Source organism: Leiobunum rupestre, chromosome 8 (assembly GCF_980474605.1).
Source record: "Leiobunum rupestre chromosome 8, qqLeiRupe1.1.hap1, whole genome shotgun sequence".
NCBI classification, from domain to species: Eukaryota; Metazoa; Arthropoda; class Arachnida; order Opiliones; family Sclerosomatidae; genus Leiobunum; species Leiobunum rupestre.
Genome location: NC_143391.1, coordinates 26063815 through 26081536, shown reverse-complemented (window position 1 = coordinate 26081536; position 17722 = coordinate 26063815). Strand labels below are relative to the sequence as shown.

Genomic DNA, 17722 nt, shown 5'->3' with positions numbered 1-17722 from the left:
CTAAAATCGCTCATTGGCGAATTATACGTTTGATGTCTAGATGCGCCCAATCGAGGCTGTTTCGGTCAATAACATTTTGGTTAATACTCACTTTAATTAATAAATTAAATCAATGATACGAACACGATATATGGATTACAGATGTATTAAAACAATTAATAGTATTGAAGCTATATTTTCTTAGGTTGAAAGTTCTTATTTATGACACACTGCAACTTCATATAGCGGTCTTTTCCGGTTAGGTAGCTGCGCCGAGTTTCAGGGCGACTATAATTTCGCGGAAAAGGATTTATCTAGTGACGTTTATTCAAGCAATCCCTTTTATTCGCGCGAAAAAATGTCTTCCGCTATATTTTTCTTTCTTTTGGGAACGAGCGAGCTCTCCATTTTCAATAGTATATAGTTTCGTAACAAAGGCTTAGTACCTCGCGGAAGGTAGCCTACTCTATCTCTCTTGATTGGAGTTAAGACTCTCGCTTTCAAACTAGCTGTCAGACTGCTAAATTGAATCGCATTCCCTCGGGACTTTCGGCTCTGGCTAAAGCTTAGGGCCCGGACCCGAAGGGAAAGGGTACCGAGGCCCGCCTATACGGGTAGCGCGTTTACGCGCGCGAACCCGTAAGGGTACCGTTGTAGGGGTGTTTAATCGTCTTTGGTTTAAGCCTAAATCAGTCTTCCCTTATTAGATCATGTACGCCTAACCGGAACTTCGCGGCGCCTGGCGTTGCTTGTTTGCTCTTCGCGTTCGCGTCAGATTGATCAGCACTCCCTCTCCCTCTTTCTCTCTCTTAACTATACTATTTTAGTATTAAGTTTGGCCAGTAACTGAAGTTACTAAGCTATATTTAGACATCGTCTGGTCGCTTACCGCGTAGATAAAGTTTCATTGAAGCTAGATCCTCCCACCTTAAAGTTAAAGATTAGGAAAGATGATGGAGGCTCCTCCTCCCTGAACGCGGAATTTGAGCAATGATTTTGCAGCCTTTAGGGAGGGGGGGGGGGTCTTGAAGGTCCACTGTTTGAATCGAACGGCGTTCTAATTGTTACGAGTATAGTTTTCATTTGAGTTATGGTTAAAATATATTTTCTTAAAATAAAACGTATTTTAATATTTCTAAAACTATTCTGTTCAATTGCTTGGACATATTTCATTTGGGTGATGGTATTTCTAAAACTATTCTGTTCAATTGCTTGGACATATTTCATTTGGGTGATGGTATTTCTAAAACTATTCTGTTCAATTACTTGGACATATTTCATTTGGGTGATGGTATTTCTAAAACTATTCTGTTCAATTACTTGGACATATTTCATTTGGGTGATGGTATTTCTAAAACTATTCTGTTCAATTACTTGGACATATTTCATTTGGGTGATGGTATTTCTAAAACTATTCTGTTCAATTACTTGGACATATTTCATTTGGGTGATGGTATTTCTTAAACTATTCTGTTCAATTACTTGGACATATTTCATTTGGGTGATGGTATTTCTAAAACTATTCTGTTCAATTACTTGGACATATTTCATTTGGGTGATGGTATTTCTTAAACTATTCTGTTCAATTACTTGGACATATTTCATTTGGGTGATGGTATTTCTAAAACTATTCTGTTCAATTACTTGGACATATTTCATTTGGGTGATGGTATTTCTTAAACTATTCTGTTCAATTACTTGGACATATTTCATTTGGGTGATGGTATTTCTAAAACTATTCTGTTCAATTACTTGGACATATTTAATTTGGGTGATGGTATTTCTAAAACTATTCTGTTCAATTACTTGGACATATTTCATTTGGGTGATGGTATTTCTTAAACTATTCTGTTCAATTACTTGGACATATTTCATTTGGGTGATGGTATTTCTTAAACTATTCTGTTCAATTACTTGGACATATTTCATTTGGGTGATGGTATTTCTAAAACTATTCTGTTCAATTACTTGGACATATTTCATTTGGGTGATGGTATTTCTTAAACTATTCTGTTCAATTACTTGGACATATTTCATTTGGGTGATGGTATTTCTAAAACTATTCTGTTCAATTACTTGGACATATTTCATTTGGGTGATGGTATTTCTTAAACTATTCTGTTCAATTACTTGGACATATTTCATTTGGGTGATGGTATTTCTAAAACTATTCTGTTCAATTACTTGGACATATTTCATTTGGGTGATGGTATTTCTAAAACTATTCTGTTCAATTACTTGGACATATTTCATTTGGGTGATGGTATTTCTAAAACTATTCTGTTCAATTACTTGGACATATTTCATTTGGGTGATGGTATTTCTTAAACTATTCTGTTCAATTACTTGGACATATTTCATTTGGGTGATGGTATTTCTTAAACTATTCTGTTCAATTACTTGGACATATTTCATTTGGGTGATGGTATTTCTAAAACTATTCTGTTCAATTACTTGGACATATTTCATTTGGGTGATGGTATTTCTTAAACTATTCTGTTCAATTACTTGGACATATTTCATTTGGGTGATGGTATCTCTAAAACTATTCTGTTCATTTGCTTCGAGAAAATTTCATTTGGGTGATGGTTGAAGTATTCATTTCTTAAAATAATACGTATTTTACTATTTCTAAACTATTCGGTTCAGTAAGCGAGTTTCAATAATATCTGACACACGTGCAGTTAGACGAAAAAGCAGACTTTGACATCATACATCAGCGTGACCTCAGTGACCTATGACGTCAGCTTACCACCCTAGTAATCATTTTAATAGTCGATAGATGGCGGTAGAGTTATTGAAACTCGCTTAATAAGCATCTAGACTCGTCCATTTTAGGCTTTTTAGCTGATGTTTAAAATATATTTTCTTAAAATGAAACTAATTTGAATATTTGTAAAACTATTCTGTTAAGCAATACAAGATTTTAATGAAAATATTTCGTGGTAATACAACGTTTTGGAAAAGGGATAAATCCAATTTGCTATCGGGTTCATAGTGTTTTTTCTTTTCGTATAACCGCGATTTTGTAAAAAAACGAGTCTAGAATTCCTCTATCAAAAATCGCCCCCCTTAAAGATCAATTTTCTTAGCTTGTTGCGCAAATAATCAATGGCTCTCGGGTTCTCTTCTTACGTGAAGAGTCGGTTCGCCGATGGCTAGACCTCGAGAGTCGAGCTCCACCCTCAGCTGACACTACACTCGAGATCGAAGCGACCCGGAATGGTACCGACTTTACCGACTGCCCGGCGTAATGGGGAACTGTCCGAGACCCTACCTTTAGAAAGTCTGTCAGGTGTGTCGGTCGCTCCGTTGATAGCGTATAGGAAACTATTTTTAGAAAGGCATCTCTTTCTATAGGCGCGGATCGGTTCTTTCTTCCAGCGTTTGCCTACCTGTAATAATATTTTGGGAGCGCGCGAAAGGCGAAAATATGATAAATGACCTTTTCGAACTTCGGAATATCTTCGGATTTAAAGAGAAAGAGGACACTTTTTATTTTATCTTTCTTTAAATATGCCTCAAATTGAGAACGTACTTTATTGTCCTTTTTTGGAGAGACGCGGATTTTAGGGAAAGATAGGAAAGAACGGGTTCATTCCTTTTGTAATTCCGTCCACACCTGTATGAGAAAATGGTGGTGGAGGAGACGTTCAGACCCAAATATAAATGCCTGATAGACAATGCTGAACCCTAAAAAGGCGATTCAAAAGATTGCTAGCCCCTTTTCCTCATAGTTTTTCAATTAACTATGATCTATATTATTTTGCGTACCCTAATATTGGTTCATTTTTTGGCGCACTAAATTCCTAGAATTTTGGAACCAATTAAGATAAATTTCAGATCGGCCCTAACTATTCGCGTGGCTAAGGTACGCGAGGTATTTTTTCACTTAGACACTTATGCATAGACAGTAGCGCACTACAGGTTGGGTGGGTACCGCGAGTACCGGTCAAATCCAGTCTTGGAAATAAGGTTTTTTTTTAAACTGGTCCTTGTGACCTTCGGACCCCTTCATTTAGAATTATTTAAGTGGTCCTTGGGACCAGTGGCCCCTTGCTCTTTTATTTTTATACTAGCCAAATGTATTTGTTCCAATATTAGAAAAATATGTTTACACAGTAACAGAAGGCCCTCTCAGGCTTAAACTATAACGTCGTAAGTATTAGTAAATAATTTTTTCCACAAAAATATCACAGTACAATCAGGTACTTAATACATAACATGCTGTTCTGAGAGTCCTTAGACTCCTTACTTACTGAAATGCCATTTCACGATTTAAATATTCTTTAGCCAAAACGATAGAGCTAAATTTGGATTAAAATCTTTTAACGAGACTTTTTCTAGGCAAATTCTTAGTGAGTTATCTAAATTTTTAGAACAAATTAAAGTCCTATGTTTACTCTTTATTATATGAATTTACTGGATCCCCTTTCAGCTTCAGCTGAAGAAGATGTAACTGAAGATATTTTTTCCAATATTTTTGATAAAGCTGGATATCGAGTGGAATATTTTCCTAAAGTTAGAAAGTACACGTCTTTAGGACTGTCTTTTACTTTCCTTCTAAACTGAGTGGCTACCATTCGTCTAAAGGACATCCACTCAGTTTTTAAACTCATTTGTTCTTCTTCACTAAGAATTTCATGGAAAAAATTTCCCACTTGCTGAATTTCATATTTACAGAAATTATCGAAATATTTTGGGTTACATTATCTTTTTGGCCAAAGTCTGGTATCAAAGATTTGCTCACCTACAATTTTATGTAGGCAACACGTTCGCATAGTTCTGAGTATTCTTGTATAAAGTCTTTTGCATTAAATAAGTGCATTTTTATGGGCAATCCCCTAAAAAAGCCGAGTTCTTGTAAAAGCTTATTTGTTATACCTTTCACTTTAATTCCACCTTCTTCTTTAAGGTTTCTTATTTCAAATACGGCGCTATTAACTTGGTCTTTAGCCTGGTACATTAATAAGTCTCTTTTCTGGAGCTTTATGGTAAGATGCCCAAGTTGAAAGTAAATGTCGTGCATTAAAGCTAGAGTGGCAATGCTAAATACGTTTGGTGGAAAGGTTTGGAAACAAAAAACATAGATCCCGAGAAGCACCGAGTCCGAGATTCCTAATTTCCGACTAAATTTTACTCCTCGTTATTCGACTCCCCCTGCCTCTCCCACTGTCTTACTCCTACAGTCCCACACTCACTCACACTCCCAGGGGCTCCGACGGACCCACTCCCTTAGTTTCCCACTTTCCCACTATGCGCTCCACCTAACACTACTACCAAGGATGGTAGAACTCTTTCTAGTTCCCTCTAGTGAATGTACAAGAACCAGATAGAGAGTTGGGCAATTTGGGCAACTTTGAATGAATCGAAATTAGTAGAAAACCCGAATTATTAAACTGGTCCAAGCTGAATTTTCATAATTAGATGGAATTAATAACTGGTTCTAAGGATCAGTGAACCCCTAGTTTTCGAATAAAAAAACTGGTCCGAGCAATTAATAAACTGGTCTTTGACCCAGTGACCACCGCTTATTTCCAAGCCTGGTCAAAACCCGATATTGGATCTACGGATGTTTTTCGTACTTTGTTTTTATTTTTCTGAGCCACAGATACGTGTGAGGTAAATAAGTTAGCTTGATCAATACACTGTTTATATATACTCTGCTCGAACAAATCCAAAACTATAAACTAAAAAATATATAGATTGATTTTAGTAGGTTTACCCATTCGTGTTCGAGTAGGGTATTTTTATTGACGGCTGGGCACTTGTAACTTTTTGCTACGCAAGTTCAAACTTCCAGGCAGCTCCGTCATTGACTTCGAAAATCGGATTTTCATTTTAAATGTTTTTAAGGTATCTTACTAAAATTACAATTGAAAATTAAAAAACTTAAGCTTAAAAAAGTTGAGGAAAACGCAGAAAATTCATTTACTTTAAAAACCTCTTGACACCCTGTGGAAAGTGCTTCAATTAAATTTAGTATGTTTCGTATACAAAATAAATATTGTTTTGGGGTCTTAATTAAAATGGCACATTCCACGTCCATTTTCCAAACACCCTCTTTTAATAAAAGAAATTAAATAAATAGAGGCGCGTCACTTCGAATCCGTGTCTACAATTTAATTAAAACCAGCAAATTTTTATTCTCATTAAATGGTGGGATGGAAAATTCCAGGGATGTAAATACGAAAATGGTTCTTTTGTTATCTGCCGTTACGTAACCCAGTCCGCAACGAATGGATTTGCTAATTTAATTAGATAATGAAGACATTCGTAATTAATGGGATCACGGCGCTCATATTTGCGAATGATTCCGGGTATACCGTTTCTCGGGTCGCTTTTATTTGACAGATTTTGGCCGAAGGGGTATAAATTTAAAATGAATAGTTTGTTTCTCGTCCTTCTTTTATTAATTTACTAACCAGCTGCGGGTTAGAACTAAAATTGGAAGAATTTCGCGATAGTTTTAAAGTTTACGTTTTATCTCGTCTAACGAGTAAAGGCGAATGTTTTTTCGGCTGTTTTCGCCCTCTTTGAACCTATAATACGTGACATTTTGTTTCGTTGTCAGAGCCATTTCCACAAAGAAAAATCACACTTCTCGTTTCTTTTGCTAGAAAAATAAAACATTTCACGTATTCTTATTTCTTTTACCGTAAAAGGTTTCCCCTCGTTTTTCTAGTCAGGATAATTAAGATTCAGATGGCAGCCACTTCTATATGGTATTGTTGAAAAAGAAAGATGACAATACGGTGTATATTTCCTTGCTAAGCGTTTAAACTGACGTTATGACGTGGTATTTTTTAGAGTAACGACTCCGCCTTTTGACCCTTTATATTGGAAGGTGCATTTTCTCGTAACTCGCCGTTTTCACTTTCGCGGTTAAAACATTGATTTTGCGTCTTCAGCTACGCCGTCGACATATTTTCTTTCGCTTTTTAATACATTTTTGTCTATCTTTTTTTCTTTATGGACGGGAACTTTTCGATCCTTCCAATGTAAACAGTGGCGAATAAATTGGGAAAATAACGAGCGAAACTAGTGGCAAGCAAAGGCTTAGCGAACCGGGAATTTCCCTCCGAAACCCTGCCGCCCCGCTTCCTCCCCTGCCACTAAATTAAATCGAAGTTGTTCCTAGCTTTCACCACTTCGCCAGATTAAAAAAAACTTGGAGACGCGGTGTGCATGTTTGAGAGTTTTAGGAAGGACCCGAGAGAGTGCTGCAATTGTAAGACCCGGAAATGGGAATTAAAAATAATATTTAAATTTATTTTCCTGCCCTTCACATTTTGCTTCAAAAACTTTAAAGAGTTTCAATAAATGTCATACACACACGCGCATGTCTCACGTGTAAATGTTTTTTCTTCTTCTAAGTCATCACTAGCTATAGTTATCGATACAACTCGTATCTAGGTTTTTTTATAATTATGACTTTAGACTGTGTAATTAGTATCTTAATGGTATTTCACGTTTTGTATTATCGCACTCCGATAAATTCATTTTTTAATCAAGTTTAAATATCAAAAATCAAAATTTAGGCCAGACATTCCAACAGTAGACCGATTTCGCCCTTTTGGGGCTCATCAGTACTGGCTATATTTGGAAATCTGCCGATATCAGTAAAACTAATAAACATTCAGAGTGCCCTATATGTGAGCAGTCCATTGCAACTTATAGTGAAATTTTTCAACAAAAGGGTGAAACCGGTCTACTTTTGGAATGTCTAATGGCCTAAATTTTGACTTTTGATATAAATATCTTAACGTTGAAATTCAACGGAAGCCCGAGCGTAAAAGATGTCTGCTGAATAGCGACCGCCATTAAATAATTGGTGAAGAATTTCACTATAAGTTGCAATGGACTGTTCACAGTCACATATAGGGCACTCTGAATGTTTATAAGTATAAATATGTATCGATAATCTTAAATGCCTATATAAATACTGGCACAGTGAACCTAAACGTTTTTATTATTTTTACTTACAAGTTACAACAGTGCACGCGCTCGAGTCGATAAAGATTTTGGAAGTTGAAGTCCACGTGTGAAACGCGCGTGTCAATTAAGCGCTTAAAAGCTTAAGCTCGTGATGCGGATAAAAACATTTTATACTTTTAATTTTTTAATGTATCACGTGTATTGCTTAAAGGGCCGCAGCGCCGTTTGCAAAAATTCGGCCCGAATTTAGCACGTGGTAGCAGAATCGAACATGAATATATTTAACAATGAATATACAACGGCAATAGGTTGGCTGGTAGTACCTAGAATTAGGGTTGGAGCTTATCTATTAGTCAGGTGTCCGGAAATATCAAACGATAGAAGCTCATGATTTTCCGAGTTTGAAGAAGCAGTGACAAGGCTTAAGGTTACCGGGCCTAATGTTTTTACTTCTAGATTATCGAAAACGCCACATGCCTCGCATGTGATTGTTAAAATTGCTTTTAACAATTGACGGCTTTTAAAATTCATTTGGCGCGTGAAAATACCTCTACATGTTATGGTCAAAAAAGCACGCAAAGAAGGCTGTGTGCCCAAGACATGTACCTGTAGTGTCGAGCGCTAAAACGTCATTTCAAAATCCGTCAATTGTAAACTAATCTCCACCAATCTCCCCCTATTCGACTTTCCGTTGCTATGCAACTCATTTTGAAATTTTTAATATTTAGGCTTAGTTTCTCCATTCGGTGTTATAGTCGCGAGTCAGATTTCCCGCACGGTACTGACAAGTCCCAAATAGGACGAAACCGGTCTACCGTAGGAAATTCTGGCTATTTTATTTAATTTAATTTAGTTTTTCACTCGAAGATCTATTTGGTCCGAGTTTCGCGTCTTTTTGTTTGCTCGAAGACCTATCGGTACGAGCTTCTAGTAAGTTTTTAAATTTCTTCAAATTTGTTTAGGGTTTAGCTTTATTATCCCTTTTCATAATAGACTAATCTACTTATTCGCTAATTTTATCATCTTTAACAATTATGTATCACTTACCGCGACTTCTGACATGTTTCAATACGACATTTTTGAAATACATTCATCCTGTAAACTTCATAAATTCCGAAACGTTATTATAGCCCGTCGAAGCTAATTCCTGAACAAATAATACCGTCTGCTATGACCTATCGAGGACTTAATAAACGTCATTTCGTAGTCTCTCCTGATTGGAGCTTAGAAACATGTAAATCGTGTCACTCGGCTCATAAGGTACCGCCCTAGTAGTAGGGTCATCTTATACAGTTGTACATTCATTGTTAAATATTTTCATGATACGACCAATCATATTCTGGAAACTAGCTCAAGAAACAGGTCAAATTCAAACGCCCATGTGGTCCTTTCATTGTTAGCAAAAATTATGTTTAAATGTGCTCTCTTCCGACAAAATATTGATTCCAATTAAGTAGTAGTTTAACTGAAATATTATATTGGAATTACTCAATTTGAGCGAATAATTGTCGAATGAGGTCGTCTTATCTTCGTAAGCATAGCGTAAACATTTGGTGCTTAAAATTCGAAGAGAGTTCGATACCATGGGGGGGGGGGATGATATAGATCGAGAAACAGAGCTATTCCTTTATTTCGAAATATCCTATCATTGATTCTCGGATGTTGATCCTCTGGGAGTTGTGGCCAATCGACCCTTTCTGCAAGAGCGGCGAACAAGGTACTAGCTGACGGTTCAGTTCGAGTCGGTGAAAAGGGTGAAGTTAGTCTTGATCCGTTTGAGTCTAAAAAGTCGGTTAAACGTCGGCCGATCGTCGTAGTAATTCGGCATGGAGAAGAGTCGTCAAACGTCACCGCGAGGAGGTGCGGAACGACTTAGTTTCGGGAGAAAGTCTTCGAAATTAATTTAGCCTAATAACTGCGCCGCGGTTACCCTGGGAATTGGAATGCCTCCCTAGCCTCTCTCACAGACACCCACTGATGTATGTCCATCACTTAGTTCCTCTTATCTTATTATAGATCCCGCTTTATTCCTCCAGTTGGGATTTTTGTCGTTTATATTTCGTCTCTTCGCCGCGTGCCGTTTTACGTAGGTTTCGGATTAACTCGGGTATTAGTTTCTCTCCCCCGAGGCCCTATCTCGACGCGAAACCTGAGAGATATTTACTACGGCCCGGCCTTCCACAGGAGAAGACAAAAACCGAAGGATGGGCGTAGCGATTGAATTAAGGAGCCATCCCCGAAATATTCCAGGAAAGGGCGAGAATTGTAGCGAAACCTTCTTCGCCTACGCACCGAAATTACGCTTGTCGCGACTCCCCCGTACCAGCGGCTCCCTTATTATCGGAATATCTAAGAGCTTCGTCGCGTAGAGGGTTAAAATGGACACTTTATTACCTAGATGCGGTCGCGACGAAATGCGCGCGTTCTAACGTCGTTAGCCAGCGTTTGCCGAACTTTGAAGGTGATATTTAAGCGTGGCGATAATTATATTAAGGGATAAATCTTAATTAAGTTTCGAAGGTAAAAGAGACGACGTTGGTTTCAGTCTTTTGAGCCGTTTTGATGCTATATAAAAGTTTGATACTGATATTATAAATTTAATACTATTCGCCTTTATTTCACTAGGGTTACTGAAACTGGCAACCATTTCGACCTCATTTTACACCAAATATAGTTCTGGTTGGCGTAATGTAGCCTGGCTGGGACTTGAAGTGTACATTTTTTGTTCTAAAGTAGATTATTCACCTGTCCCACCAAATAGAGCAGTTCCAAACTCTTAAAGGCCTAGGTTTTCTTCCGCCTGTCCCCCTTTAAATTAGGCCAACATGTTCAGCGGTTGGCTTACCACCAGGGTATTTGTGCTCCACTAAGTTAATTTAAAGGGAGACAGACAGAAAAAAACCTAGGCCTTTAAGCAAATCACTTTGACTTAACAGACGACCAAATATGATTACTTCTTTTTAACCATATGCTTTTGATAAGGATTTGGGAGTGGGATATTAATTCCCTGCCCTTTAAACATTTTACTAACCTAATTTACCCTAAACTAACTGAACATTAATCTAATCTAACCTCAAATTTAAACTATTCTTACCTAATTTAAGTAAACCCATAAAAGCGAAACTAACCTGCATTTAAACCGACTAAGTTGTATATTTAATTATTTATTTATTTATTTAATAATTTAAAAAACATACTAACGTACTCTAATTTAAATCTCAATACCGTATTCTGTGAACTGCCAGAATGATCAAAAACGGCAAGGATTTTTTCTTCCTTCGACAACGCCTTTATTTGTTGTTCGTTAGGTTTTCGTGTTTAGTTTATCCACTCAAATTCGATAGACGCGTACATACATGTAATAGCCGAATCGCGTGCCCGAGTTAATAATTTCAAGTTTATTTTTATATCTTGGCTCTTAATAGTTGTTTTATTCACATTAAAAAACATGGAATTTCCCGTAAAGTGCCTTGGGTATTCACCTAGCTGATTATTATTATTGTTTCCCCGGAAAGAGAAGGGGGGAAGGAAATACGTAACGTGCCTGCACTTCAATCGGAAACCAAAGAGATACCGGACTGGTTTGAAATCAGCTACTGATAGACCGTGAAGTGGACTGAGAGCAACGCTAAAAATAGTCTCAAAATAGTCAATCTCCCTCAGTATAAATAAATATATTCTTGGCCAAACGAAATAAAATATTTCATTTTTTTGCGAAACTTCAAATTTGAAAATTACAATATCTATTTAAGTGAAATTACCCACTTTTTATAGTAAATATACCACGTTTATAGTAAGTGTTTTTGGCCAGATCGTAGACTTGAATCCACCAAGTGGTTGGCCTCGGCATTGCTTTGGTTCATCGTTCTTATAGAGCTAAATAAGTTCTTGGCAATATCAATCTGGGAATTAATTGAAAACAAAGAATGGGGGGGGGGCACCGATTTGCGTCGCCTGACGCCATTGCTTGTCCATTAATCCTCGATCCCGTCTTATCATTTAATCCCCGAAGAAACGTGTTTTTGGCCAGCAGACTCGCCCATCTCCTTTAGGCCTTTGCCGATGTATATTGCCACAGTATAATATATGAAAAGAAAAAGCTCTCGAAGGAGAGAACTGCTTATTTTACGTCTGAATAATGGGAATGGCGCTCACTCTCGGAGCCAAAGCGCTGATTACAATCTCTCTTACACACAAACGCGGCAGACTCGAGAAGCTCAATTAAGCGGGATAACGAGCGGAAGCTTGCGGAACTCGCGCGGCTCCCTGTCCATCTTGGCTATAAAACAGCCCTCGCAGTCGTTAAAGGTTTTCTCTCGACGCTATAACACCATTAAAGAAATTTCGAACAGAGAACAACCGATTTTCTCATCGCCATTTTGGTTTTCGCGGGGCGTCTTTTCTTCTCTTATCCTACCGTTGACCCTGATTTAACGTTTCTTTTACAACCGCCTTTAAATATTTTACAAGCCTTTCCTCATTTTCCCAGCGTCTATTCGTTCTATTCGGTTAAACCCCTTCGAACGCGGTATAATAATCACCAACCGCGGCGGCCATTGCTTCAGGCGCGGACTAATCAAATATTTTATCGTTGGCGTTCATTTCATTATTTAAATAGATCGGGATACTCGGTTCGGTTCCTCGGAAGGCCCGGTCGCCGAATATTTCACATTTCTATATTTAGATAAGGCATATCGTTTACGTAGCGAATTGCTTCGCCTCAAAGGGTTCCAATTTCACCGGTTTCGGCGCGGACCCACTTACACTCCGAGGATCCTTTTACGATATTCAAATTAATTATCGTTTTTGACGTAATTAATGACTTTGGAAAGTTCCGAATCGCGGATTATAAGTTTTCGAAAAACAGAACTAACGCGTTGCGAAGTACTTGGAAATTGACGCTTTTTTTCTGGAGATGTTATTTATTATAGAAACTCGTACGAAATTTAAATTAGTTTTATTTTTCCATATTTGCGAACATAGGCAATTTTAGGCATCTACGGCTGGGCCTCTATGCCGTGTTAGGCGACGCTTACACGTATAGTGAACGAATGAAGGAAAAAATAGTTGGTGGAGGTCTTCCCATGCTACTAAAATAATTAGCGATATCAGTACGCGTGGCTAGACTTAATTGTTTTTCGCTCAGCACCGCGGGAGTCGGGCCATCGTCAGTATCGCCCTACTGGTAGACGCGGCTTGCTTACCAAAAGTACTTTTGGCTAAACTAGCTCGTTTATGACGTACCTTTTCCGAACTTCCTTAAAAGCCTTTCGCAATTACAAGTAGTCTTTGGGGGCTCCCTAAATGCCGGGTTCGCGACCTTTCGCGACACACCCGGGAAGAAAGAGAGACTACACGTAGCTCCGCTTCTTCGCTAATGAAATGCGCTCCATTCGTTTCTGTTTATTTTTCGCCGCTGCTTCGGATTCATTCATTCATTCGCGCTACTCCGACTAATATTCGCCGTATTAGCCCGCTAAATTCTCTATAGAGTAATGGCAGTGTGACGTCACGGTACGTCACCCATGCTTTTTCCTATAGATAAAAAATCGCGACCAAAATGGCGACCATTTACAAAGCTACGGAGTGCCATTACTCTATACGCTCCGTCTCGTCGCCGTACGAGACCAGAAGAGCGACTTCAATAAGTTAGGGTCAGATCGTAAATGCAACTTAGGGTTAGAAGAAGGAAGATGGTACAAATTATAAGAAGCCACGCAGCCAAAGATGGCCAGCTTTTGCCACGAAATCGAATAGTTATCTCCAGCTAGGAGCAACAAACACAAGGAGAACGCAGCTAGCCTTTAAACACGCTAACGAAGGGTTGTGTATGAATTTCATTGGACGAGCGTCACGAGCCTTTACGCTGAACGTTTTACGGGCGGGGGGAAGAAAATTTCCGAATTTTCCCCTTCCGACGGCAGCAGGCGCTAAAGCGTCTAGCCAATGAAAAATGTACACAAGAAAATCTACGACTTTTGACGGGTTGCGTTCTCCTTGTGTGGGGTGTTGTGTTTGTTGCTCCTAGTCTCCAGGGAGGCTAATCTGTAAATATCAAAAATGACCAAAAAATCATGATTCGTCAAAAATGACGATGCGCGTGTGCGGAAGAGGCTGCTATCGAAATATCAAACTATCGATAGTATTGGTCAAATTCCAAATCGTGGCTGTCTGTAATTCCGGCGTAAGGGTTTTTATTGAAATGCTTCGACATACGGTTGATGGTGCCAATTTAAGCCTTGAGCACCAAAAATAAACAGATATTTGTTGTCCGCTTCAGCATTTATTTTACGATTTGACTCAAATACCGGATATAGCGTAATATTCCGCAACTAGTTACTTAAAATTGAACTTATACAATCGATAGTTTGATTTTTCGATATCCGTCCCTTGTCCACATGCGCATTGTCATTTTTGATTTATACAGAATAGCTTTCCAGTTATAAAGGCTCTCTCCTTGGGCCTGTAATTACCGAAGGAGACGCGTAAGGTATCTTTTTACTTAACACTGACTATACATTTAATCGTACCTTTGGCAATGGTTCGGGATAGTCTCGATTTTCCAATGAAAATAGTCCAAAGTAAGAAATATCGTTTCTTCATTTGCCTGAACGAATTTTTGGGTATTGTATTTTTGGGCGCTAGGGGCTGGTTGACGTCGTTTCGAAACGACGGCTACGCTCTCTCAAGCGGAAAGTTTAGCCAGTTTAAACATCACGACTGAGGAAGAGGGATTTCATCGGGGGAACTCTGAGATTTTGCGGGTGAATGGGTCAATTTTTAGTTTTCAACTGACCGTCGCTGTTAACTTCGCTCTCGGATGCACCCGTCGACTACAGTTTCGTTTTAAAGGAGGTAATATTTCCAAAAGAAGCGAGCGGGTTTCCACATCGCGGTCTGCTTTCTCTCGCCCCAGGAATTGGACCTAACGGGATTCTTAGAGACAGCGAGGGAACCCGGGCTGCGATCGAGTTAAAGCGATGGCGTCCCGTAGAATTATCACCGTCTGAGTTGGCCCTATTTCGTTTGTCCGCCGCGATTTTAGGCAAACCACCCGTATTTTTAAATTATTCACTTATGAGCGTCTTGGGCGTCTACGATGTGATATTTATCAATCTCGATTAAGTAAACTTTCACTCAGACGCGAGAATCTGTCGAGCACGCGCCGCCGAGTGGCCATTAACTCGAATTAGCTTTTTTTTTATCTCGAAAGTGATTGCTTGACTACGCTTATCTAATCTGCCGGACGTATTCTTGTCGAGAAATGTGACCTTCGCGCGTACTTGTTAGGAAACACGAGGTCTTGTATGTCGTACAGGACCAAGGGCCCCGGGTTACAGGGGCATTCGGCTTCTCCAGTTTCTCGTCACGACTTTCCTATACTTCGCAATTGTATTTGAAATTCAGCGGGGATTGGGTGGCCCCACTCGTCCCCATTTTATAGAAGAGGACCCAGTCTCCGATTTTTCCCGGTAATCCTCGCGCTTTTAATTATTGGAACGGCCAAATGCTAGAAGCGTTTTGGTCCTTTTTGGGAGGAGTTTTGGAAATCATCCCACTTCTCCATCCCCTCTATACCTCCTCTCTCTCTCTTTATATCTCCATGATCAGTTTGGACGCTATTTTCGGCAATTTTCGAAAGGAGGGATAATGATTTTCCAACCCGTTGATTCGATTTTATAGCCAAAGTTGTTTCCGCGAAACTTTTCATTTTCTATTCGTCGCGTGTCTTTTAGCTGTCGTTGACTCCTGATTACGGTAATTACGCATTCACCCGCTCATTCGACGATGAATTAAACCGACAATTTAAAACTTTTAAAAAGTCTCAATTTGATAATAGCGAATAATTGGAATTGGAGAAGTAGTATATATGTATTATTATTATTATTATTATTATTATTTCGGAAGATAATTACGCCTTATCTACAACCGACTTTAATCCGAGTGTATTGAAGAGGTTGCTTATTTCGCGAGCGGACGGTCGGAAATTCGGAATAGGGCCGGGTCGTTATCGATTTCCTTCCCAAATATTATTGTAATTAAAGTACATACCGCATCACGAACGACTCGCATTTATACAAATCAAACACGATCGATATTAATAATAAAAAGGTAATATATGAGAAATGCAATATATCATACCGATCTGGTGAAAGTCCTGTGCTCCAACATGTTGTAGCTTCCCGCGTCTTCTCTGTCCGAGACCTGTTGAAAGAGGCCGATTTATTCTCTTCTTTTCTCTCTGGCAGTCAGTCGGTGGCTGGCTGGACTCGGCTGGAGCTGGCCTTTGGAAACTGCGTATAACCGAGTGTGTGTATATCTTTCACCGGTTCCGAACTTTCCCTCCCCGATATTTGCTGGCGATAGTGTAAACGCGTGCTTCGCGCCCAACTCGAAACTCTAAACTGCCAAGCTGTTGCTTTTTTCCGCCACCCCCGCCTCCCGCGCAACCGGAGGAACTACAGTTTCGCCGTCCGCGATTCGCACCCTTCCCACCCTCCCCCCTGGCCAGTCCGACCGAGAATCCACCTGGGTTCCGCGCCTGCGCGCCGCGACCGACGTTGCTAAGGGTAACCTTCTCTTCTTTTTTCCCGCCTTCTCTCGAGCCTCCGCCACGCTTCACTTCCGCCGTCAGCCGCCATTTCGAAACGCCGAATGCCTACCTCTTCGATAACCTGGCGATCAGTTAACGAATTACCCTCGCCGTCTGTTAAGGCGGCTTCTCCGTTTGACGCTTACTTAGGCCCCTGATGGTGCCCGAAAATTCCGCTCCGAAAGTATTTTAAGTAGCCGCCCGAAGTTGGCTATACGTTTTTATCCGTGAAATTTATTCAGACTATTTTTCTCTTCCCTCTCTCTCTCTCTCTCTCTCTCTCTCTCTCTCTCTCTCTCTCTCTCTCTCTCTCTCTCTCTCTCTCTCTCTCTCTCTCTCTCTCTCTCTGGCTATTTTCTAAAAAGGGAAGGAAATACACCCCGCGCGCACGTTGGGGTTTTTCGGCACTTGACGGACTGGAACGCGGGGGTCTTATACTTAAAAAATGTTCTTAAGACCCCAGCACGTATTTTCCATATTATTTCGATTTTCTATCGTGACTAGACCTATGTTCCGAAATATTTTTTGGAAATATTTAACCTCTTTTTAACTGTATAGCGGACGGAATTTTGCGAAACCCATTAAGATTTCGCAATATGTAAATGACCTTTCGTATACTTATAGTCCAGTTTGAATGCTAAATTTTTTCTTTTATCTACGTATCGGGATTTTTCAATATACATTCTTGATAGTCTCGGAAATGTTGACTTCTCCCTGAACACCGCTGTACTGCCGTATCGCCCCTTCGCGGTTTCACGGTGTCTTTCTAGGCTCTACATGACGCTACTCAAGAACAGACTCGAACCTTCTGTAGAGAAGAAGAAAATATTTTGAGAATACCAAAACGGTTATCGTTCAGATCACCGTGGCTCGAAGAATCTATACATGATTACGCGGCTAATAGAAAACGCCGGGGCCCAAAATAAACAACTCCTATGACAATGTTAGCCGACCACGACTATTCGCGACTCTTCTAGATCTCGGAATCCCGCCTTTCTTCGTAAACCAACTTCGAGCCAAATACAAATACCACTTGGGAAGAGCATCAACTGATTATCGGACAAGCTCGGTGGGACTTAAACAAAGCTGCCCACTATCCCCTTTGTTATACGCCCTGTACTTGGTGGCGCTTGAACGACGACTATGCCAATTACAAAGCGGATTGCAACTAACCGAAACAGCCCAACTGGATATCCACTGCTCGATCACTCT

The 17722-nt window shown here is 39.6% G+C and overlaps 1 protein-coding gene across 2 annotated transcripts in view; it reads right to left on the bottom strand.

Moving 5' to 3' along the window:
* The window catches only part of LOC149932922 (GTP-binding protein Rhes-like), a 28652-nt gene extending 11987 nt beyond the window's left edge, over positions 1 to 16665 (bottom strand). Inside the window, exons 1-2 of one of the 2 annotated variants that reach the window (XM_090155439.1) lie at positions 16581 to 16665; positions 16060 to 16122 (exon numbers count right to left, since the gene is read on the bottom strand). In XM_090155439.1, coding sequence (XP_090011565.1) covers positions 16060 to 16089 — 30 coding nt within the window. In that variant the 5' untranslated portion in view covers positions 16090 to 16122; positions 16581 to 16665. Of the gene's footprint in view, positions 1 to 16059; positions 16343 to 16580 lie in introns of those variants that run through there. The other variant, XM_090155438.1, reaches the window with a different exon arrangement.
* Positions 16666 to 17722: the final 1057 nt, after the last annotated feature.